We start from the raw sequence: 24,877 nt of genomic DNA on the forward strand, positions 1-24,877 counted from the left end.
CCCCATGACACGTAACTATAAGAAATACATTATTTCCATATGTGGCCTATGGCTAATATTCTACATGTACTGAAAGTGAATATCACATACCCCAATCAGATGCTTCAAGTTCTGTTTTAAAATCTGATTTCGTGACAATAAAAGGTTTTGTAATAAACATAGCCTCTAATAAAAGACAACCTCTGTTGTTCTCTGGAGAAAAAAAGTTTTCTTTTTCTTCCCCCATTCTAAGTTTGGGCCTTATAAAAGATAAAGGAAATGTCTGAATCAAATGGGAAACAGTAAGCTATAAGAGGAAAAAAGATGAAAAGATGCTTCAGTCAAAGGAGTAAAACAGAGCCCAAGCACATTGGAAGGCACCTTATTAAAAACCAGAAACAAACAGTAACATCAAGCAAAAACATCAAATTAAAGGAAAACAAGAAAAGAAAAAAAAATATGATACATTAGGGCCTCAGTAGGTAGGCAGAAAGTAGTTTTCATCTTACATTGAAGGGGTAGTACCTGAAATCTAGCAGGAAGAACTAGAGTCTACATTTGGGGTTAAAAAAGGGGAACTGATACTGATGTGGGGAAGAATGATTTTAGAGTTGTAAAGACCTTGTCAGAAGATGACTCAGTATCATGGCAAATGGAATCTTTATATGTAGGTTATAAGTTACTATCCTCTCTGAAGGAAAATATGCACCCAAAATGGCCACTGAGTACCCAGGTCTTAAGGATATATTTGATAACAGTGTTTATTAACATTTTGTACAGCACTGTATCTTCACAGATGTATTTGCTATATCTGATACTATATTTGATAGCATGTCTGTCTTGGCTTGGAGGGGAAAAAAACAGGTCAGCCTGAAATTCTGAGTTATGATACTTACTAGGTCTGTAGCCCTTAGGAAAAACCAGAAATTGATGTTTACATTTATCAAATGAGGATTATACTACCTCACAAGTAACCACAACAGTTGTCAGATGAGAGACATACTGTTTTATAAATTATAAACTGAAAGGGAAAAATAGAAATTAGAACTAGCAATGGTACACTGAGTTGTCAAAATAATATAGGTGTTTTTGTATTCTCCAGATACAGGCACACCACATTTTATCTTTCACATTTTGTTTGTTTTTTTGGTGGTGGTGTTTTTCCTTTGGATATATTTGTGTTTTTTTCCCTCAACTATCCAGCGATTTTTTTTTTAATTAATCTTCAGGGGATAGACTACATGAATGTGTGTCCTCTTACCTCCTAAGGAAATTAGAGGCCAGTAACTTCCATATTGTAATTATGGAGTTAAAGGCCAGACTGCTTGGGTGGTTAGATTGATGACCTTTAAGATCTCTTCTAACCCAAAGATTTCTACAAGAAAAAAAAAAAAAAAAAAAAAACATAAAGACAAAAATCATCACACAACATAGTTAAAACAGAAAAAAAAAGCCATAAGTGGAAAGGATGACTAAACAATATTTTTAAATGTCACTTAGCATTTGTGTTTTATGGTTTAATGTCCAGAAAAATCATTCTCGTCTCTGATAAATAAGGAGTAAAGTTACCTGAAAACATGTCATAGCGACTATTCTCTAACTGTCCAAGGAACTGGCTTCTGAATTTTGAATCATGGTCTGCTATAAGGAAACAATTTTTGCTTGGCAGCTTACCTTCTTTGTCTAAATTAACACAATATGTTCAAAATTAATGAAGGCATGCCCACAGAGATCTCCAACAGTGCCCATCAACCTTATTAAACAAATCCAGTTCACAATGGTTTCTTGGAGCCATAATGGCCTGAAGCTGTCTTTAAGATTTACTATCTAAGGACTTTGGCCTAAAAGAAGATTTACAAGGGAATTTTTTGAGGAGTAAAATAAATGCAAGACTGAGAATTACTCTAAGGAACTAAGTTCCACACAATCAGAAGGGATTAAATAATACAGGAAATGCCTTACTTGGTATAGTGGAAGTTTCTTTTTTCAGATGCAAACATTATAGGGGAAAGTGCATATAAAACATTACATTAAGATCAAGATAATTTTTAGAGTGATTGCTTCACATCCTAGTGACTTAACTCCATAGAGACAGGAAAAAAGAGAGAAAGAAAGAAAGAAATAACTCTTTACCAGTAATCATCTTTTGGAAACTTTCTCACTGATTTATTGATCATAGAGAAGGCCACAGAGTAAAAGGAGAGACTCCTATCCTCCCCTTGATGTCTGAGGATATAGCTGCTTTCAGATGCTTAGATAAAAGACCCTAAGTGCAAAGTAGTAGTATTATCTACTTATTACCCCCACTTATCTGCTTATGCTTTCCTTGAAGTCCTACTTCTGTCTGCAATATCAATCACGTCTCTGGCAGCTTGTCTTACTACAAAGGGAGGATTTGATCCCCTGCTGAGCCCTCTAGAAGTCTCAGACTTGTGCAAAACTAATTCATTACACCACCAAGGCTGTAGGGCGAGTTGTCCAAGCGGAAATAGCACACTCTTAAAGTGAATTCTTGAAAATGAGGCAAAAATTCAATCTGCTTTCTCGCCAAACACAACACAGTCTAGGCACTGAATTTGGCACTGAGTAGGTACCAGACACATCAGAGGAAAAGTCTTGATACCTTCTCTGCGTAGGTAGGAGCTCTAGTAACACAAAATGACCATGTTAGGGCAAATATAACATTACCCTGAAAAGTTCAGTAATCTGAAGTTGGTAAGTTTTGATTGCTGAAATACAGAGTTAGTTTCCCGAGATAATATTTAGGTATTTAATTTTTTATAGGAAGAACCCTATACTCAGGCAAATTTAGTTCATGGCTGGCTCCTTCACAAACTGGTTGTGTGATCTAGGGTTTGTCATTCCAAGTCTCTGTGCTTTAGTTTCCTCATGGGTTAAAAAACAAAACAAACAAACAACAACAAAACTGGCTACTTGATGATCATTAAATCAGTTCTCCAGCACTGACAATCTAAATGAGTGAGTGGAGCATTAGGTTATGAAGAAAAACAAGCTAGCTTTCCATTAGATTCAAAATAGGATGGAAAAATACACATGAATGTTTGGGCCAGGGACAATAAGCAAATTAGCAAAACGTCTATATGAACTCCTAGACTTACTATAATGGTTTGTTTATTTAACTGTCTTCATTAAGTGCTCTTACTACATCAAAGGAATGTATCCAAGCCTCACAATTAGCCATGTAAATAATAGCACAACTTATCACTTTGCCATATTCAAGAAACAAGTTTTCTGATATGCTATCAAATCCTACTGAGGCTAATATTCATACTAAACCCATTAGGCTGGTCATAGACATATGAATCAGGGTTTATACATAGAAAGTTCCAACACATTCTAAAAGGAAATGCATCAATAGAGAAATCTGCTGAATTTTGATGTGAAGTGACTATTGATCAACCTTAACAGAAACTGTCCAGACTTCTGCCAAATGAGAGGAGCTAGGGCCTCACTCTCAGAAAATCAAATAATCACCCAAACACAGCTTCATTCAATCATAAGTTGTACTGCTACTACCAAATATGCACAGCTATTCAACTAGGGAGGTCTACAAATGCATTTGTAACATTACTGATGAGAAGGCAATCAACAGTAATTAAAGAAAGTGAAGATATCTTCAAAGCTAACTAGACAACTAATGCCCAAAATACCTTTCTCCCTCAATTTGACTTTTTTTTTTTTCCATTATGTTATCCCCTGGTAGACTAACATGACAAAGTTGGAGAACACATTATCTGTGAGATCCCAACCTTTTTAACTTGGAGGTCTGGAACAAGATACATATTTTCATTTGTTTAACATTAGTGTAAAATATGATGGATGCTTTTTACTTAGTCATACATACTAACTTGACATTAGTGAAGTTAAGTGGATTTTAATAACATTTAATTAAACCCAAAATGCAAAGAATTAATGCCCCTGGAATAGTGTTGGACATACATTTTATGTTGTTGTGAAGATCAAGGGTGATAATAGATGTGAAATAACTTACTAAACTGCAGAGAGTAATGCAAACATAAAATATTTGTTTGTTTTTGATGAATAGGCATCATTTTTAAAACCCTTACTGCAATTAGCTTTGGTTCATTCAATGGAAAATCTTTGACATATTACATGATTATACAGTGGAAGTGACTCATTAATTTCAAGAAAAAACTTGCAACATTAAACATTTTGTCCCAGCAATCTGCAGGGATGACTTGAATCGGTCTTTGAATTTGCATAAAATCAGAGAAAAATGTTCTTCAAAATAAAAAAAAAAAAAAGAACAGCCTTTTGGGCACAATACTTTTTGATAAGTCCCCAAATGCTCAACTTCTGCTGCTTGATTCTATTAAAAATTGCTTAATAGATGTCAAAGAAGCATTTTAAATTAATATTTACACGTACCAGATAAACAGAAAAGCAACAGATAGCATATGGGAATGGCATAAAATCCAACAAGAAAGACAAGGAAACACTGTAAGGATTGTTGAGTTTTCAAAACTTACATCAAGATGTTGTGGAGAGGCTTAGGGTAGAGTTTAATGGTAGAGCACATGCTCACCATGTGCAAGTCCCCATGGGTTCAACCCCCAGCACCAAAAAAGTAGAAACAGGACAGGCAGATTACACCACTTTCCTGAAGGAGTTAGCAAATTTAAAGAGATGAGTCTACTAACCCCCACACCATTCCACAAACATTTGCTGAGCACTAATGGGTGCCAAGCTTTGTAATGTGTTTAATTGAAAAGAAAAATATGATTTTTTGCTTTGAGGGAGCTGTGAGCCTGGGGAACAATCTGTTGGAACTTATGAATCAATCTGTGACTCATTATTGGAATATAATCAATGGTGACAAATTTTCATCCTTTAAAATATGCCTTCAGCCACAGTCAGTGTATAAAGTAAGTGATCAAATTGGGTAAGATAATTATAATATAGAAAAATTCTCATTAAAGTAAGAATACTTTTTGTGTGTGTGTGCCTAATAAGCTTAGTGACAGGAAAAGCCAAAGAAACACAATTGCCCAAGCTGGACTCTTGCAAACGTGTTTGAAGGCATAAAGGTATATAGGCATTTAAAGTTTTATTCATCTTTTGATGCACTCTTTTAGAGTACTTAAATCTTATATAGTATATTTATTATAATCATAATCTTAATCAGAGACAATATCAATGCTATATATTAGATAGATTATGAGCAAATTATTGGTTGAAATAAATATCACCTGAAGAGAAGAATACCGAGTAAAGACCAGTCAACACCTTCATATACCACACACATAATTTCTGATCCAAACAGATGGTGAGGCTGGCTTCTCAGTTATAAATCAAAACAAAAATGTGTATAAATAAGAAAACCTACAGTGCTATTATTATAGGAAATAAAATTTGACTTTCATTTTGACCCAGAATAAATTTCTACTGTGTTATTCAGCTTGTTCATTCGATGGAATCAAAGTCTTAGAAGACAGAACTTATTAATGCCCTTCATGTTAAATATTTTTAGAACTACATATTTGCACTGAGTGCAGTGGTGCAAGCCTGAAATCCCAGTGGCTTGGGAGAAGCTGAGACAAGAAAATCACAAGTTCAAATCCAGCCTCAGCAACTTTGTGAATCCCCAAGCAACTTAATGAGACTCTGTCTCAAAATTTAAAAAAATAAATAAATAAATAAAAAAGGGCTGGGGATGTGGCTTAGTGGTTAAGCTCCCCTAGGTTCAACCCCTGATACAAAAAAAGAACTACATATTTGCATAAATGCAATCAAGGACGGGAATAACAAATAGTGTATATTAGTTAAGTACTGCTTAAGGCAAGGCATAGTTCTTTGCACTTTATATACATGTTCTGATTCAGTACATCAGCCTGTGAGTGAGGAAGAAGAAACATAAGGAGATGCAATGGTTTGCCTGATATTACACCACTAGTAAGTGAAGAAGTCTTCTGCAGCCACACTGACTTGCTTTTGTGCTGACCTTAGAATGAAACAATGTTGTTTTCATCCATATGTTGATTTGTGTTTGTTACATGCATTGAAACCTGTACACAAAGTTTCACTATGGCATCCATATGCCCCTGACAAACAATATGCTCTTGCCACAACCTAATGTTAAGTCAAATTGATTCAATAACAAGTCAACCCTCATGCACAGTGGGTGACATTACATCAGAAGTAGTTTTAGTGAGTATGCTAAGTTTTAGATGTTTTAGTCAGAATTGCTTATGATAAAGAAGGAAAAAACAATTGTTGGTAACTGTGTTTGACTTTAAAATCATTTTTTACTATTTGCCATTCACAATTTTGGAGTAGTTTTCAATGATTATCCCCCCACAAATTGCAAATAAATTTTTAAAAAGCAATTTGCCAAGATTTACACTTGTGATTCAAGATATTTTAAAAGAATTTCTTTTGTTATTTCTCAATGATAGAAATAACATTGCTACAAAAATAAAGGGGAGTTGGAATTTGAGGCTTGTAAAACATTTTAACATCTATACAGAACTACTCCTTAAATTGTGTTTACTTAAAACCACCTATTGTGTTCAGTGACTGACCAAAGAAAAAGTAAATCTGAAAGAAAAGGCAACAGTGGTTATGCTTGCTATTGTGATGTCATTTTATTTCTCTCCTGTCTTTTTTTTTTTTTTTTTGAGACTGGCTCTCACTCTTGTTGCCAAGCTGACTTCAAAATCCTGGGTTCCAGGAATCCTCCTGCCCCAGCCTCTCAAGTAGCTAGAACTACAGGTGCACACCTCCCTCCACAGCATTGATAAGTTATTTATATTTATTATTTCATTTAGTTTTCACAATAATTGTATTAATCCCATTTTAACAAAAGAAAAAAATATAAAGTGAGAAAGGAATAGTTACTTCTACATTCAGGTATTTCAACAGAGCCTAAAGTATTTAGTCTTTAAAATAATTCTCTGATAGTACAATACTACTTGATTTTGTTTTATGCATTGGCATAGTGTATGGATTTTCACATTTATGGGTTATTCTAAAAAAAACCCTCTCATCTAGATTTTAATATTTATTATATAAATTATTTTATAACTGATAAAACTAAACTGGAGAGGTTAATAGTATATGTCAGGTCACACAATTAAATGATATAGAATTCATGACCAGAATCTAGGTCCAAAACATTTAAAGCTCCTTTTCTATACAACAATCTGCTCATAAGAATATTTGAATCTGTATATCCTCTCCAGGTGTAATTCAGTTATGAAATGTCGGTTTGTTTCTATTGCCCAGCAAACAATTTATTGTCTCCAAGTATATCTATAGTAAGCATTGATGCTAATAGTTTTCCAAACATTAGCAAATATTTAACTGAACTACTTCATAGATGAATATGGTTGGGTTTTTGACACTGTTAGGAGAGGAGCTAGAAATGGAAACCCAACTTCACATTGATTTAAAAGATGCTGAGAATTTTTCCAAAAAGAAAATTATTGAATAAGATTTCATCCATTGCCATTCAGATATTAAGCAGAGAAAGAAATTCAACAATGAATTATTCCCATTTGTACTGTACAAATTGAGATTGATGCATTTTTACTTTTTTCTTCACTGAATTTAAATCACAAACTATCCCTATTTAGTTAGCAACTACACATAACCAGAATAAGAAAATATAATATGAGTCATTACTACTCAAGTGTTTTTTTTTTTTTTTTTTTGGTTGGACTGGATGAACAACTGGCTTAGAAAAAGAGAAGAAAAAAATCGCTGACACCTCAGTTATTGCCCAAGATGCTATTATACAGTGAAGATAAATTTTGAAGCATATACTTCATAATCATTAAATTTATCAGCACAGATTAAGAATTGATTTTATATTTGCATAAAAGCAAAACTTGATGTGGCAAGATTTGTGTTCATCTGCAATTTATATCTTTTGGTTCACATTTTATAATTTATTCATCTAAAGACACCAGCAAAGACAAAACATACTTAATATTTTCATAAAATCACTCTATGGCTTCAAGGAGAAGGATCGAAAGAGGTGTGCAAGAGGAGAAAAGATTACAATAAGAGATTTTAATCCCTCTTAACCCAAAGAACAAATGCAATCCAGATAAAAAGTTTTCTCTTTAAAAGGAACAAGGCATCTGATGTCCTAAATGCTTTTGCTTTTGTTTTTGTTGTTTCAAAGTGGTAAGTAGGTTTCGGCATTTTTGTTTTAAGTCAAAGAAGAAATTTTGATGTGCAACATTTACCACTTTTTTTTTTAAAACGTGATTTATGTTTTCAGGGAGGTTCATTTTCAGAACTCTGAATGAGGAGACAGTCTGTAGAAAGACATTCCATTGAACTGGTTAGGCGAGTAGTTGTTTGGAAGGAACAGTGCCTGGGGCTTGCCAGGTAGATGGAGGCAGCAGGTTGGGAGAGCAACCAAAGGAGTTGGTTACTTCTCCTTTCACTAGCCCCAGACAGTATTCAAGGCTGTGACTAATCTTCATTGGGGTAATCCTTTGCCACCCACCCTACCTCCACAAAAGGCACAGATGAGGAAGGCTCATTTTCTCAGACATAAAAATGTTGCTTTTGTATTTAAGTTTTTGCAATACTCTTCCTCACTCCCACCCCAAGGATAGGAAGAAAAGAGCAACACAGTCACCAACTCTTTAGAGTCTATGCCTCACAGGTCTTACTTAGAAAAGGTTTTGTTTTACAATGTTTCATACAGGTTACACTGGTTTACATGTCCTTTTTTTTTTTTTTTTTCTTTTTGGATTGAGACTTGAACTCAGGGGTGCTTTACCACAGAGCTACATCCCCAAACCTTTTAATTTTTTTTTTTTTTTAGACAATGGTCTTGCTAGGTTAGTTAGGTACTCACTAAATTGCTGATGCTGGCCTCAAACTTGTGACCCTCCTGCTTCAGTCTCCCAAATTGCTGGGATTACATTACTCATAATCCTTGAAAATATACCAGTCATTGCCACTGAAACATAGGAGGAGTTCTAGTAAGATGGGATCGACAATTAATCATTACAGAGTAGCAAAAAACTGAGTCTTCACCTACCCCAACTCTCTGCTTTTACCATAAAGAAAAAGACCAGAGGGAGAAAGTACATGTCTATCAGTAGAAAACCTTCTGGGGATAGCAGTGTGGAGCCTGGAAGTCCTAGGCCAGTGCTCCCCTACTATACTTTATGACACTTTGCAACTGATAAAGTTTGAGTACCTTTAAAATCACAGGGACAGTATAAAACATAAATATCCAAACTGAAAGGAAAGAGAGAAAGAGAAAAAGAGATCCAAAGTGAAAAATGTTTCTTTCCCAGGCCAAAGGATCACCAAAGAGATGGATCTCGTACATGATGTGTTAATCCTTGAATTTCAAGAGAAGGAATTAATATACTGGGATATTTGTTTCCAGAAAGATTTTTTCCCCCCTCCATATCTTTACTTTTTATTTTTCTATCAGGTCAGTTCCAAATAGCCAATTTGTTTCTTTTGCTCAATAGGCTTACTGTTGAAAAGCAAATAAAACATCTTAGTTAAATTGAAAGTTGGTTGCATCTATTTAATGCAGTAGCAGAGATGGTTTATACTGATTCCTTTCATCTAGCATATACAACATCACTAAATCTATAATGCACCAGTAAAGCTCTATCTAGTGAAAAATGGTCCGATATTCCACCCAGACATTTAAAAGAGAGGTCCACTTTTAAAAGCCACATGTTGTAAGGCCATCTACTCTTAATTTGAAGGAAAGCAGGTAGCAGCATTCACTAGTACAAAGTGTTCTCGATTTCCCAGATGAATCATATGGGTTTTATTTTTAATTTAGTTTCTGTTTCATTATTCTGTACTACAGAGTACAAAATTCAAATGAGTAGAAAATTCAAATGTTAAAACACTTGCTCTTTTTCCACCTCTTTAAGAAGATGTGCCAAAAAATGACTTAAATAATATCTGTCAAGAGCTCCTACCTTCTTGGGAGGATGGTAAATAAATGCAAGGAAATGAGTGCTTTTGTTATCTATAAGTGAATTATAGGTCTTTCGCAAACCCAAAGAAAGTTTTAAAAGACAGAAAAGAATTAAGTTCACATCACTGCAGACAAGATATTTCTGATGGGCACTCCATGTCTACCAGTAAGGTGCAGAACCAAGGGAGCATCTTCAACGTCCCTCCCAATGAGAGATGAATGCTGCACAGAGGAAAAGTATGATATCCATGTACATGTGCATGTTTTTAAATAATTTCTTTTAACTTGGGGATGACTTCTATAATCCTTCCAATCAGGAATAATATCATAGCTGCTGGTTTCATCAGCCTTGTTTTATATCTCTATCTTAGCATTTTACCAATATGGTTATTGTTTCCTAGCTAATGAGATACACACCTGTATCTTCATGAGATTGAACACCACTTTGATTCCTTCTCTAAGAAATCACACATGTCTATTCCAGACAAATGTCAGGGAAGAAAAAATAGACAATAGGGCCTTATCTGAAAAGAACAGTCAGCCAGAGGGACTTAACCCTAATCTCAGGACACCCACTTCTCTTCATAGGAAAGCATGAGAGAGAGCAGAGCACATACAAGCTCCTCCACACGATGATCAGCTCAGCAAGAATATCAGGTTGGAAGATATTACCATTTTCCTTAGACTGACATCCAACTGAACTTTGTCTATGCCCACACTCTTTGTCATGCTTATAGAGTTCAAGCCAAACCAAGCCAATCCTCAATCCCTTACACAATTTATCATATTCATATCATATCATATCATATTCGTATCTATATATTGGCTGGGGCCTCAAACTGATAGCCTACATTATGTGTTCTGTGTGTCCAGGAAACTTTAAATTGCTCTAAAGGAGTCAAATATTTTTCAATTCTTTCTAAGCATTACTATTTCTTGTTCTCTTACCTTTAGTTTTTCATACAGTCTTAAATGATTCTCTCTCCCTAAAAGAACCCCTTGTTCATTCTTTTTCAAATGACCAAATTATTTTCTGTACTTTCACAAGAAATGATCATCCTGCTAAACATTACACTTATATTTTCCTCTGATGCTTAGTATTTTCTATCATGATAAGAGTTGTTTGTATAACCTCCTGTCCCATTATAAACTAGGTGGGTGTTTAGAAGCAGAATAGCAGAACTTTATCTCTGATCACTTGTTCATTTCCCATATCATCTAAAGTACAGCAAGCATCAAATGCTAGCTGCATGCAGGACCATTGAGCTGAGTATTGCCAATAAGTATCATTCATATACAATTTAACATGAATACTGTCCCCAAATTTAGGCGGTTAAACAGTTGTTGTACATGATCAAACTCTGGTCTATCGTTCAATGACAGGTGCTCAATTTTTGTCTTTTCTATTAATCCTTCAATATTTAAGCATTAGATATTTTCCTGGGTACAATCACTTGAATAATTAATCATTAAGCCTATTAACTTCATATCTGTGTCCCCCCACCAACTTGAAGTTATAGACAGAGATAAACTCTGCTCTTTTATTTAAGCCTTGCATCCCCTTCCAGAAGGTCTTGAACTTTGTAATCAGTAAATGCTTATTGAATTAACAAGAACATAGCTTGACATTTTAGCTTCTTATTTTTTTTAGCCAGGGGAGAGATTTTTTATTTTTATGTATATATCTACAATTAAGAAAATGAAATTATAAAAATTCATTTACTATTCTGCAGGCTCAGCAGTAGAGTACCTGCCTAACAGGTTCAAGACCTGGGTTCAATCTCTATCCAGCACCACACTAAAATATCAAAACTTGCTTATAAAGACACGTATAGCCAGATACTTCAAACACTTAATAAATACATATAAATATTTCTCCTAGTTACATTTATCTTTTAATTTTCTTTTTTTTTTTCCTTTTGAGACAGGGGTCTTATTACATGGCATAGGCTGGTCATGAACTCCTGGGCTTAAGTGTTTTCTCCTCCTCAGTCTCCTGAGTAGCTGGGACTACAGGCGCTTGCCACCTAGCTTTACTTATTTATTGTCTAAGTGGCATAACCCAGTGAGTCCTTGCACATGTTTTTAAATGAATCACAGATAGAAATATTTAAAGTAGAGACTGGCCAAAACTTTCTTTTTTGTCATCACAGCTGCATGTCCTTGGCCTACTTACTTCTCAAAGCCTGATTGTCTTACCTATAAAAATTGGCACTAAATGATTGTCTTAGTGATTCTACAATACCATAATAACCTGGAGGGCTTGCAGAAAGACTGCTGCTCTACTCTTTCTCCAGTTTGATTCCAGATCTAAAATAGTACCCAAGAGGATAATTAATGTTACTGCCCCTGGTTCTGAGGCCACATTTCGATAACCACTGAATTAAACTGGGTAGAGGTCTATGCAACTTTTGCTTTCATTATCGTGCTAAGATTTAAAGCCAAGTATATAGGCACATCCAATTCTGGTCTTAATCAGAAAAAAAATACATACTTCCTTATGTTATGATATCAACAATAACTAAATAACATCATCATCACCATCATAATTACATACAAGTTTTTGTGAGTTCTGAGATCTGAACAAACACAAGATTATACTGATTTTCAAAAGAAGTATGTCTACTTCAAAACTGATTGCAGTTTGAAGAAAGCTCAATTTCATCTAGTTTCAAATGGGAAAGGATGGCCTAGTTCTATTTTTATCGCATGTCAACACATCTTCAAGTAGTACTTTATTATTTATAAAACTCCAAATGAAAATCTATACAATTTTCATTTTTATTCATATATTAGTAATTATCATACTTAGAACTAATAATTCACTATTTCTAAATATTCATATTCTAAAGGGACAGCAATCATTACCACTGAGGACTTGGCCTCATGTAAGATATTGTGCTGCTTTACCAGCCTTATCTCAATTCTCAAAATAACTCTTACACAGGATGTAACCAGCATTATCATTTTTATTTTGCAGATGAGGAAACCGAGGCTCAGAAATATCTTGTCATTTTTCCAACATCAGCAAAATAGTGAATGTTAGGTTTGGATTTGGACATAGGCAGTCTGCCATCTACCTATAGAACACAGGTCTAGAAAAAACAGAGAACTGGGTTTAACTCTGCGTTTCTTTCAAATTTTATCAGAAGTGTTGGAAAACTCACGAGTAATATTGATTTTCCTGACTTTAAAGAAAGGCTGGGCTAGAACTAGAACAGGTATGGAGTTCTTAAATATAAAATTGTAGAGTTTTCCAAGTTTTGTAGACTGAAACTACATTTCCTTGCTGAAGGAAAGAACAGGTGACTCATAGGAGTAGTACTACTTCAAACAAATCATATTCTTTTTAATCCAGTGTGTTAGGATTTCATTCTGATCAGTTTTTAAGAGGATACAAGGTCAGAATCAGCCCTTGTGCTTCTGCTGAAATCCCTTTCTGTTTATCTGCCCTCTTCAACTTTGTCAATCTGGATGCATATGCACTGAGCCCAGTGTCTTAAGTAACATTGCTGTGGTTACACTAGAGACAGGTGTTAGGGGAACTATTTCCCTGGGGCTATCATTTCCAATTCTTCCTCCTCAAAAAGAGAGGGAGGGGACAGAAGGAAAGGGGTTGCTTTTCAGATTAAACACAGCCACTGCAAACACCTTCCCCTAGGCAATAAATTCTCTGCCAGTGTGTGCTACAGTTTACCCAAACACCAAAGCAAAAAGCAAACAGCCCCTTTTGTACGGGAAGAGCTGTCACCTGTCAAGTCGTATTTGTGAATTTCTAGAGAAAAGAAAAAAAGAAAACCCTTTCCCTTATTTTATTAAGCAGTCTGTTTGTTCAAGGTTTGAAATGCATACCTGTGTTTAAGGTAAAGTCCCTGAGTTGGCACTCTGGAACAAAGTGATGCTTTTCTATTGGCTATGCTATACAAAGAACAGAACAGAAAAAGTCTGCTCTTAAGGAGACACTGAACTTAGTCTAAACAGTATATAGTGAGCTATCTCATAAGGGGCATAGGTAATTACAATTCCATTTCACAAAAAGCAGAGGGCTTTTGCTATGTGGAAAATTTTTTCTTGTTTGTATGTTTTATTTATATTCATAAATTAAATAACAAAGCCTACATAGGGCAAATTATGTTTAAATGATACTAGTCAAGGAGTAAGGGTGGTAAAAACAAGGTTTAAGAAATGCTAGGAGGAAAAGGAGAAAATGTTATACCATTGCAATGTTCAAGGTTACACTGAGATGAAAGCTTGGAAATACACTTTGTTTCTTTTACCCTCTCCTTTCTTATAATATTCCCATCCCAGATAGGCTTGTTCACTCTGCAAGTAGATGTTCCATTGCCAAGAGGTCTTACCCATTTTCAGCCAAAAATACTATCCATACTAGTTCTTTAGACACATCTTTGATTTCAGTAAAAGGTATGTCTAAAGGGATAATTTTATCTTGATGAGCAAATGACCAGTTGAATTATCCAATAACCTAGAAGTAAGTTTTTGGTACTGGGGATTGAACCAAAAATGCTTTACCACTAAGCAACATTCCCAGCTCTTTTTATTTTTCATCTCGAAAGAGGATCTCATAAGTTTCTTAGGGACTTGCTAAGTTGCTGAGGCTGGTCTCCCACTACTGGGACTACATGTGTGCACCACACATCTGGAGTATTTGTCTCTTTAAAAAAGACACTGTAGAACAAATACTGATGTCAAGTCTGTGAACATTGTTGCACAGTTAGTGGAAGTGTAAATAGATAATAATAATGAAGGACAAAAAAACTTATGGAAAAAAATTTGGTATGATTGGTGTTCATACAATTTTACCCAATATTTATAACTTTAAGTATCCAGTGTAAGCAAATACTCTGTACTTAAATACTTCTCTTACACATCTATGTAGATCAGTTAAAATTTAAAACACATTAAAATTAAAGTTTAAGATTAGTAAATGAGAAAAAGGTGTCTATCATATAATGTAATTAAAAGGAGCATATTTGCAAAATTTATATAAGACATAATTCTAATTATGTTTTGTAAAATCTCTTTTAGGAAAAATTCTGGAGAAAAACTAGTGTCCATAATTGTTTTCATATAGCGAGGTGAAAATGCTTTGCATACTTCGAAAGTTCTTTTTAATTGTACTGCTTTTATAATCAGAAAATTTTGTTAATCTAGATTTCATTTTAAAAAATACCTATTACCTTTTTTAAAGAATTTGTATAGAATGAACACAAACAGATAACTGATAACAAAAATAACATTTTTTCTTGGCTACATATTTATATTCCAGGAGCTTTGAATAAAATAAATCAATAAAAATCAAAATTATTTCATAATATCTAAGGTAGATATTATACTGATCTGTACAAATGAGGAAAGACAAGTTCATAGAGATTATTAATGTTTCTCAGCTAAAACTGTGAGTCTAACTCCAGTGTGTCTAATTCCAGTGTGTCTAACAACAAATTCCATGAGCCTTATAATAAATGTAAGGTATTCATCAAAATTTTTTAAAGTTTAGTTAATTCTACCCACACTGAATTCTAGTGGTTGCCTGGATTGTCAGAAATGTATGACATGAATCATGAGGGAGAAATAGAGAATGTGAAGAGGAATGAGAGAAGATACAGGAAGAATAAAGGGAGGGTGACCTTGGTGGTATAAGTGTAGCTCTGGAAGCTTGATGGAGACCATGGTAGGAGGAAAAGGAAAACAGAGATGCCCTCCATAGAGTGGGCTCTTGATATTGGTGTCAGACTTACAGCTGGCTAACACTGCACATGTCAGAAGCCAGGATACTTATCACAGAAGATGGCTACTATATGTATTATATGTGGGGGAACCAGGGGTAGACATGTGGAGAAAGAGATTTAGGGTGTTTTAGTGACTCACACAGTGGTATGGTTAACTAGCTTCTTGTTAATCCAGTGTGCTAGGATTTCATTCTGATCAGTTTTTAAGAGGATACAAGGTCAGAATCAGTCCCTGTACTTCTGTGGTTAAGTTAAAATAAGGTTTAGTGAACTACTGAAAAATACTTTATGTTTTTAGAGCATTTGCTTAATATATATTTGAAGACTACTATGTATCCAATGAAGATTTATAACTATTATGATCTGTATCTCTAATATTAGAATGTATCTATAGGTGTGGTTCAGTTGAATTATGTGTGACTGAATGTGTGTGTGTGTGTGTGTGTGTGTGTGTGTGCATATGTACACATACATGCAGACAGAGGGAAGGTGATTTAATCAGCTCTTTTTTGCTACTGTGACTAAAAATCCTGCCAGAACAATGTTGGAGGAGGAAAGTTTATTTGGGGGCTCATGTTTTCAGAGGTCTCAATCCATAGAGAGATGGCTCCACTCCTTAGGGCTCAAGGTAAGGCAGAATATCATCGCAGAAGAGTGTAGCAGAGGGAAGTGGCTCACATGATGATCAGACAGCAGAAAGAGATTCCACTCACCTGATACAAAATACATACCTCAAAACATACTTTCAGGGACCCACCTCCTCCAGCCACATCCTACCCATCTTTAGTTACCTCTTAGTTAATCTCATCAGGGGATTAATTCACTGATTGGGTTAAGGCTTTCATAACCCAATCATTTCTCCTCTAAACTTTTTCCATTGCCTCACACATGAGCTTTTGGGGGACACCTCACATTCAAATCATAATAGAGGGAAGGAAGAGAGGTATTGAAGTTGATGTTAATAAAATTTGGATCACTTCAAATTTCAGCAAAAGAGAGCTTTGGCTTGGTTTATGGTCCTGCTGAGAAAATATAGCATTATTTTCTTTGAAAGAAAAATTTCACTTTGATAAGCAAAAGAATAAATGAGGTTGCATATTTTTCTTGGTACTGCCCAGTACAAGGAAAGAGCAATGGCACTGATAAATACCCTACTCAGTAAAATAGACTATAATTCTTCACATGAGTTCATTACTTTGACAGTTGAAAGTAAAAATTATAACAGTGGCTGGTGTGATTTTCAATGTATGGAAATGTAATATGAATGACAGCTATAATACAAAGGGAAAAGAATGATGCAAATGACATCATGCTAATGTTTTCACATTTCATTTTATATTGTAAGATATTAATTTTCTATAGATTATGGAATATTGATAATAAATATTATAAAAGTATGAATATTGAGATCACTAGAGTAATCACTAAAAATATGCATAATGATCTAGCCAAAAAACAGAGTAGATAAATTAAAATTGAATATTAAACATAGATCAAGTAATTTAAAAAGGCAGAATAAATGTAAACAGAAGAATAACAGAGGCAATTAATAAAAAACAAACAAATGATAGTCCTAAAATATCCATATTGATAATTACATTATATATAAATGATGTAAATACATTAAATTAAAAGACAATGATTGTCAGAATACATGAAAATGATCCAAATATATATTTTGTAAAGAAATCATTTTAAATATAATGTTAAAAGCACATTAAAATTAAAAACATGGAGACAAGATTTATCATGAAAAAAATCAAAAGAAAGATTAACAAAAACAAAGTCAACTTGGGAGAAAAGCACATTATCATAAATAAAAGAAAATACTATGAAATAATAGCAGGGTCAATTTATCATTAAGATATAAGCTTAAACATGATATATCCAATGACAATGCTTGGATATAAATGTAAAAAAACCTAAAAGACCTGAAAGAAGAAAGAGAAGATCCATAATTATAGTCAAAACCTTCAACACTCTTTTCACAGTAGCCAATAAAATGAATAGACATAAAATAAGAAAGGATATGGAAAAACTGCACAATGGCATAAACTAACTGAATCCAATTGACATTTATAGAACTTTCCATTCAATATAAGCAAAGTATAGTCTTTTCAAGTGCCTGTCATTATTTCCTAAAATAATCTACATCCTGACTCATGAAACAAACTTTAACACATTAATAAATTGAAATCATAGGAAGTATGCTTTCTGATCATAATGAAAGCAAAGTATTTTAGTATGGAAAGATAACAGAAAAAAGTCCAAATGCTCAGAAATTAAATGACATGCTTCTAAATATTAATGGGTCAAAACAGAATTCTCCACAAAAATTAGAAAAGATTTTAAAATGAACAAAACTGAAAATTCAGAGTATCAATATTTATTCGAAACAGCTAAAGCAGCGTCTAATGGAAACTTTCTTGAAATCAATGTTAAACTTTGTGAGAAAGAAGAAAAATCTCAAAAATATAAAATTCTAATTTAAGAAGTTGAAAAAGAAGATCCCAATAAGTCCAAAGGAGGTTAGGAAATCTGATCAGAAATAATGAATTTGAAAAAAGAAAAACAACAGAGAAGAAAAGTGAAATAAAAATCTGAGGTATCCTTAAAAGATAAATGAAATTGATGAATCTCTGGTAAGACTGGCAAAGAAAAGGCAGGTTACTAACATAAGAAATGAAAATAGATAATATCATTATAGATCTTACAGACATTAAAGGGATCAGAAAGGAAAATTCCAAATAATTATATGGACATGCATTAACAACTCTGATTGATTTCTCAAGTCACAACTTATCAAAACTCACCCAAGATAAATAATCTCAATACAGTCCTATACTATTAAAGAAACTAAATTCATGCCAGGTACAATGGTGAGTCCCAGCAACGCAGGAGGCTGGGGCAGGAGAATCATGAGTTCAAAGCCAGCCAGCAGATTAGTGAGGCACTTAGCAACCTAGCAAAACCCTGTCTCTAAATAAAATATAAAAAAGGGCTGGGTCTTAGTGGTTAAGCACCCCTATGTTCAATACCAAACAAACAACAACAAAAAAAGGAAACTGAGCTCCCCCAAAAGGAATCTTAAGCCCAGACTGTTTGTTTGGTAAATTTCATCAAATGTGAAAAACAAATATATAAATATTAACATTACACAATCTAAAAAAAAAAAAAAAAGAAAAAAAAATACTTCACTCAAAATAGAAATACAGAAATCACACTATAGAACATGAAGAATAGGATCTCTAGGATTAAAATGACTACAAATCATTACTAATATCATCTCTCAACGGTGGGATTGACACTTGCTTTGAACCGTGGTTTTTTCACCTATCTTTCAAAGTCTGAAGCTCTGGGATCTAAAACAGAATTCTGTCACATCATTTTAGTTACTACAGATGGTGCTGCAGCAAAACTTTCATTTCTCTGTGTGTGTGGCATGCTCATTTGAGTCCATGCACATACGCATATGTGTGTTCGAGTGTGTCCTTTATATCTTAGTTGTTTTATGGAATAAATACCTAGGACTGGAACTTAATGGCCAAAGGGAAGTTTCTTAAAAATTAAATAAGAATGGACAAATTACCCTCCAATATATCAATTTATGCTCCCACCAAGAATGAAAAGACTATTTTTCAGCAATCTCACCAGCATTAACTATTATCATCTAAACCTTTGTTGATCAGAGACATATGATAAATATGTCATTGTTTCAACCCATACAATTTTTATTAGTTGAGAAGTTGGAAATATTATGTCCATTTAACCTTTGTATGTTCATCATGTGTAAATTACCTATAAATTACCGTTGCCTATGGGGGAAATTCAAATTCCTCGTTAATTTTTAAGCATTCATTTTGTTAGGTTGTTAAACCTTTATCATTAATTGTAATTTTTAAAATTTATATTATTTTTATATATAAAATTTTTAGCCAGATTTTTTTCAGTCTTATCTTTTAAAACTTCCAAGCTTCACATTATATATTTTTATAACAATAGTTACCACATTTGGACTACTTTTCCCCTTTCCAATTTTGATCAATTTTAGTCATATTTCAAGGTCTAAATATAAATCACCATCTCTTTAAACTATTGCCATTCTTTCTCTGGTAGACTAACTCATTACTTTCTAATGTATCTTTTTAATATACACATATATCTGAGTAGCTTTTGTAGGCAATTTTATTCACATTTGCCTTTAATGCTGCATTCCTGCCTTTGTAAAGTAAGAGACTATGATTTTTCCATCTGCCCATAAACATCACAGCATATAGTAGGTGCTAAATAGTTACTGTGGTTACACCAGTATGCACGACTGAAATCATGTAAATTTTGTGTCATTTAAGAGGCAGGGTATTATGCTAGGTGCTACAGCCTAAGCCTTTCCAGATATCTGGTTATTGACCTGTTGATATGTAGAAGTGAAAGCCCTTCACATTTATCTGGAATCATGCAACAAGAATTTGCAAAAATAGATCATGTTAGATAATTACCACTCAACTTCCTAGGGAAAAATCTAACATGTTTTAAAAGGTTTTCCTCCATGTGCAGGAAATATACAAATGCAAAAATTAAGAGTAATGTGGCCAGTACCAATCATTTCAAGTTGTTCACCTTTTGAAGATAGGATAGTCAGGCTTACACATATTACAAGTAATATAAAGCTGAGATATAAAGTAATTTATTAGGTGATAGACTCAAAAACCAACAAGGTCTTGAAAAGATAAATTAAAATAGGATTGTTTGAGACACCTTTGTTTACTGTCCCCAAGAATTTCGTTTTCAGTGACATAGAACAAGACACAAAGACAATTCCCTATAATTCATTTCAACTCTCCCTTGTTAATCAGAATAAAACATTTGTGATTCCATCATGACTAGTTATTAAGGTAAAGTTTATATGAAAAATCAACACAAAATGGAATGAATTTCCCAATGTCAATATTTCTGTCATTAATAAGCTGACACGTCTTTTCATGTCCAAGGGCTGAATTTCTTGCATAGGAAGAGAATGCTTGGCTGAGATTCCCAACTTAATAAAATGTTATACTGATGAGGAAGTTAATTCATGTGCAGATTTTGGAAACTATTTAGCAAATGTACACAGAAAAGTGAAAATCTGCTATTAAGTAATAGAAGAAAAAATCCTCACATCCTTTGTAGCAACAGGCTAGAATGATGAGGAAAAAGGTGGCTTTTAATTTACAAACAGTAAAACTAATTAATAGTATCCTGAGCAAGTCTACCCTTTTACTTCTGCTGCTGAGGACTATTATGACTTAGCCCCATCTCTGTGATGGTAACATGTAGATACACACGATATGAAGATACTGGAAGAGTTCTAAGTCAAGGGAAGACCCAGGATTCACATAGAGGAAATGTCTCAGTTCTTTGGAGACAAAATCAGGGCCACCACAGATAGGCAAGCTCCTCTTTTCAGTCAAGTTCATTCTTGCTCTAATTTCACACACCTTTCCATACCATTGCCCCAAGGAGCCTATTTTGTTTCCTTCACCCTATTTCATTTTTTCCAGCTGTTTCTGAATTCCCTATTATAGGGACCTACTATATAACCTCAAGCACTAGGCATGATGAAATATGGCCCCTGACCTTTAGAAACAGAGAAATAAACAATTCAGACTGGTTGGAATGTATATGAAAGGGATTCACAGAGAAGGAGGACAAATAGGACAATGAAGGACAGATAATAATTGGATGGAGAGGAGAAAAAAATGGAAATGGTATTTTCAGGGAGAACATTTCCAAGAATACAAAGAAGTTAAAAACAGCATGACACTTTAAGAAACCACATGATTCAGTATGTAAAAAGATAATAATAATAGAAATAGAACCTTAAATGCTTGTGATCCTCCACTTTAAACTTATAAGTCTTTACCTACTTCTATGAATCCAATAGTAACAGTGGAAAATCTCAACAGAAAATACAAAGACAGTTTTGCCAAAGTAGGTACTACCCATCAAAATGCAATATTTTATGTAAACTGAGAATATCCTAATTTTAAGTTACTGTCAGTCAAATAAGAGTTTACACATCTTCATGTTCACTTATAATGCATTCAAGACCCCGAGTGACCTAACACTTGGAATTATCTGACAACTTCAGTAGTCCAAAGATAACTGGGAACAAATCTGTATTGAAATGAAAAGGGCCAATGACATAATGTATCTTTCCTACATCAACTTAGCAACAAAACACCACTGTATTTGTAGAGTTATGTTACTGCTTTCTATGTTTGGTTGTTTCCTCTTTCCTTTTTCCACTTCACTTTTTCCCAATATTAAGAAGTACATTTTATGTCCCAAAAAAGATGTATAGTGAAAATTCCAATAAAATCTTATACTGAGTAAAAAATACAAGGCATTTTCTAAGACATTCTAATTAACTATGTCAATAGGCACTTTAGGACACTCCACACTCTTTCCTAGCTCTTTCCCCTGTTTTTATAGAAATTTTAAGAGCAGGATTTATATTATAAATAAATAGTTTTTAAAAGAGAAGAAAATCCACTATCACTATTTACTGCATAAATGCAGTCAATTTCATCTAAATCACCTACACATCTCAGAAAAGTATTTTGTTATCATTAACCCATTATATTCCTTAGCTTGTCTGGGAGTTATATGACATTTAAGATATTTCATAAATGAGAAACTGAGGCCTAAGGTCATGAATGACTCAGTTGTAAATCCATGAAAAGGCTATCTTTATCTCAGTTATCTTCTTTCTTCTTATTCTGTTACCAGGTAATTAAATATCTGTTTATGCATAGAATTGACTTTCTCCTTTTTCATCACTCAATCCCCAATACCAAAAAAAAAGTCCAATGAGAAGGGTTGTTTGCTATAGTGGAAAGTACCCTCGAATTAGATCTAGATGCTGTCTCTACCCTCTGGTAAATCTTGAGTAGTGTCATCTGCTCTAAGTTGGGATTGACATTAGGAACAACTCATAAAATATACAAAGGATTCTTTCCAACCTCCTCCCCACACATTGTAAAGAGTTATGCAGACCCAGAATCCACAAACTACTATTAATCATGTCTTGGCTGAATAGATCAATTCTTTCCAATGTTCTATTCAAATCTACCTCTTTAGATGCCTTTAAAAAAAACAGGATTTATAGAATTGAGTAAAGCATGGCCTACTGATTAAAGAGGAAACCCAGGCCACTCACCCACATGGGGTCACTGAGGTCCGAGTCTTGCATGCGGATACAGTCCATGCTAATCTCAATCTTGTTTGTTGCACCATTTTCTGATGGTTCATCCACAAAGTTCAAGTCAATGGGCTGAACTGAACATATAGGCCTAACATAATAGAAGAAAAAAATGTGTATTAGCCAATGGGAAGGGACTAAAATATAATCACCAGGCTGGTAAGAATGAGTGCTTTCTACTTCAAAGTTTGCAAGGCTCACTATTTGTTGAGAGTCAGAAGAGTTTGAATCCTGACTCAACCTTTACCAGATAGATAATTTCAAGCGGTTCAAATCTAAATCCTATTTGTTAAATGGGAATCATGACCCCTGCACTCCTCAAAGAATTGCTGGATGGAATGAAGAACAGAAGAGATGGATCAATGATGAAGTATTTTATACCCTATCCTGCATGTCCTCAGTGCTCTGATATTCTCCTCAACTACCTCCTTATTTTTCCATTTATTCAAACCTGCTTTTAATAAAAAACTAGTAATATTTTTTCATAGCAAGACAATAATGATCAACAAAATTGGGCGTTTTACCTTTCTAGGCAATAACTACTTTGTAACATTGGATAAGTCTTCAAGACAAAGGAGTAGATTTTGAGCACCAGAGAGACACTACAGAAGTGATTTTGGGTAATTCAGGAGATCTTTTTAGATTTTCCAAAAATTTCTCTCTTTAGAATAATAATGATCTTTTGGTACTGGAAACTGAACAAACAACCACAGGGTTTGAACATAGAGATAATATTGGAGGCAAGCAATTTTCCTGACAACATTAATTTTTTACTAATTCTAGAAACACACCCTAGTGAGTTATGTTTGCACTATCCACATTTACCTACATTTAATGGTTCAAATACAATGTAATCTTGCTTATTTGATACTTACTGTTCCAGAAAATCCCAGATATGCTGGAAAACCTCTGGACTGAGGAATTCACTTGTCTGTGTGCTCTGGGACATGGTGGATCGGTAATAACTTTCTTTCCAAGAGAAATGCGCTGGGGTTTCTACAAAGCTTAAAAGGACAAAAATGAAGCTAGGATTATATTTCTGCATTTTTGATATAGGATATTTAAATTAAAGCATATTGTATCAAAACATCAAGGAAGTCTATAAAATCACACAGGTATACATAGTACATTTTTCGAGTTGCACAATGATGTTTCTTTAGGAAGCACTGTGGATCCATTTGGCTATAAAATCAGACAGACTTCCCATGCTAGACAATCAAGCCTTTTATCAAATTCGTCTTTCTTAGTTAATAATGTTATTATGTGCTATCGTTCCCTGATCCAACATCTGTGTTCTGCAGATTTCAAAAAGAAAATAAACATTCCCTCATTAAATTTGACAGCAAATCTGACCTATCATTAAACCCATTTTATAAGTGTCTCAACTGCTTATCCTGCCTCCAGCAGCTAAGAAGTAGAATCAGAAAATAGAAAAGAGCTCAGAGAACTTCATCTTCAGGTTAATCATCCCTCTCATAACTAAAATCTTAGCATCACACTCAAGGACAATAAACTCAAACTTCTGGACGGAAACTTTCACTTTTAATCACTAGCTCCTTTGATGTGTGTGTGTGTGTGTGTGTGTGTGTGTGTGTGTGTGTAGGTGGTATTTCTAAATTGGAGTTTAGAATTCTATGTTAGAAAAAGGGATAAGCAAGCAATTGAACACTTTGCAAATTAATAACATTTTTGTTTGCTTCATTTTGCTCCTGGATCTTCATTTTTTTTACTTAAGTATTTTTTTTAAACTCTCACTCCCACACATCTGAAGTGAAACACCAGGTTTCTCAGGTAACGCAGTCTCCAAATCCGAATATTTACATCTGAATATTTATGTGCAAATCATCTTAGTAGTGATTAACTGCAATGATCAGTGGACTGATTTTTACCCCAGGACAAAATTAGCTAAGCTTTTAATCATTATTGCTCATATTATAAAGAGTCATAGTATCC

General features: G+C 34.1%; 1 protein-coding gene across 9 annotated transcripts in view; it reads right to left on the minus strand.

Moving 5' to 3' along the window:
* Tp63 (tumor protein p63) overlaps positions 1-24,877 on the minus strand; it is a 217,433-nt gene that overhangs the window by 106,304 nt on the left and 86,252 nt on the right. For all 9 annotated transcript variants that reach the window (XM_026389332.2, XM_026389329.2, XM_026389326.2 and 6 more), the window contains 2 exons: positions 23,800-23,928; positions 22,883-23,015 (listed from right to left, as the gene is read on the minus strand). In XM_026389332.2, coding sequence (XP_026245117.1) covers positions 22,883-23,015; positions 23,800-23,928 — 262 coding nt within the window. The remainder of the gene's footprint in view (positions 1-22,882; positions 23,016-23,799; positions 23,929-24,877) is intronic.

Source organism: Urocitellus parryii, chromosome 2 (genome assembly GCF_045843805.1).
Source record: "Urocitellus parryii isolate mUroPar1 chromosome 2, mUroPar1.hap1, whole genome shotgun sequence".
NCBI lineage: Eukaryota > Metazoa > Chordata > Mammalia > Rodentia > Sciuridae > Urocitellus > Urocitellus parryii.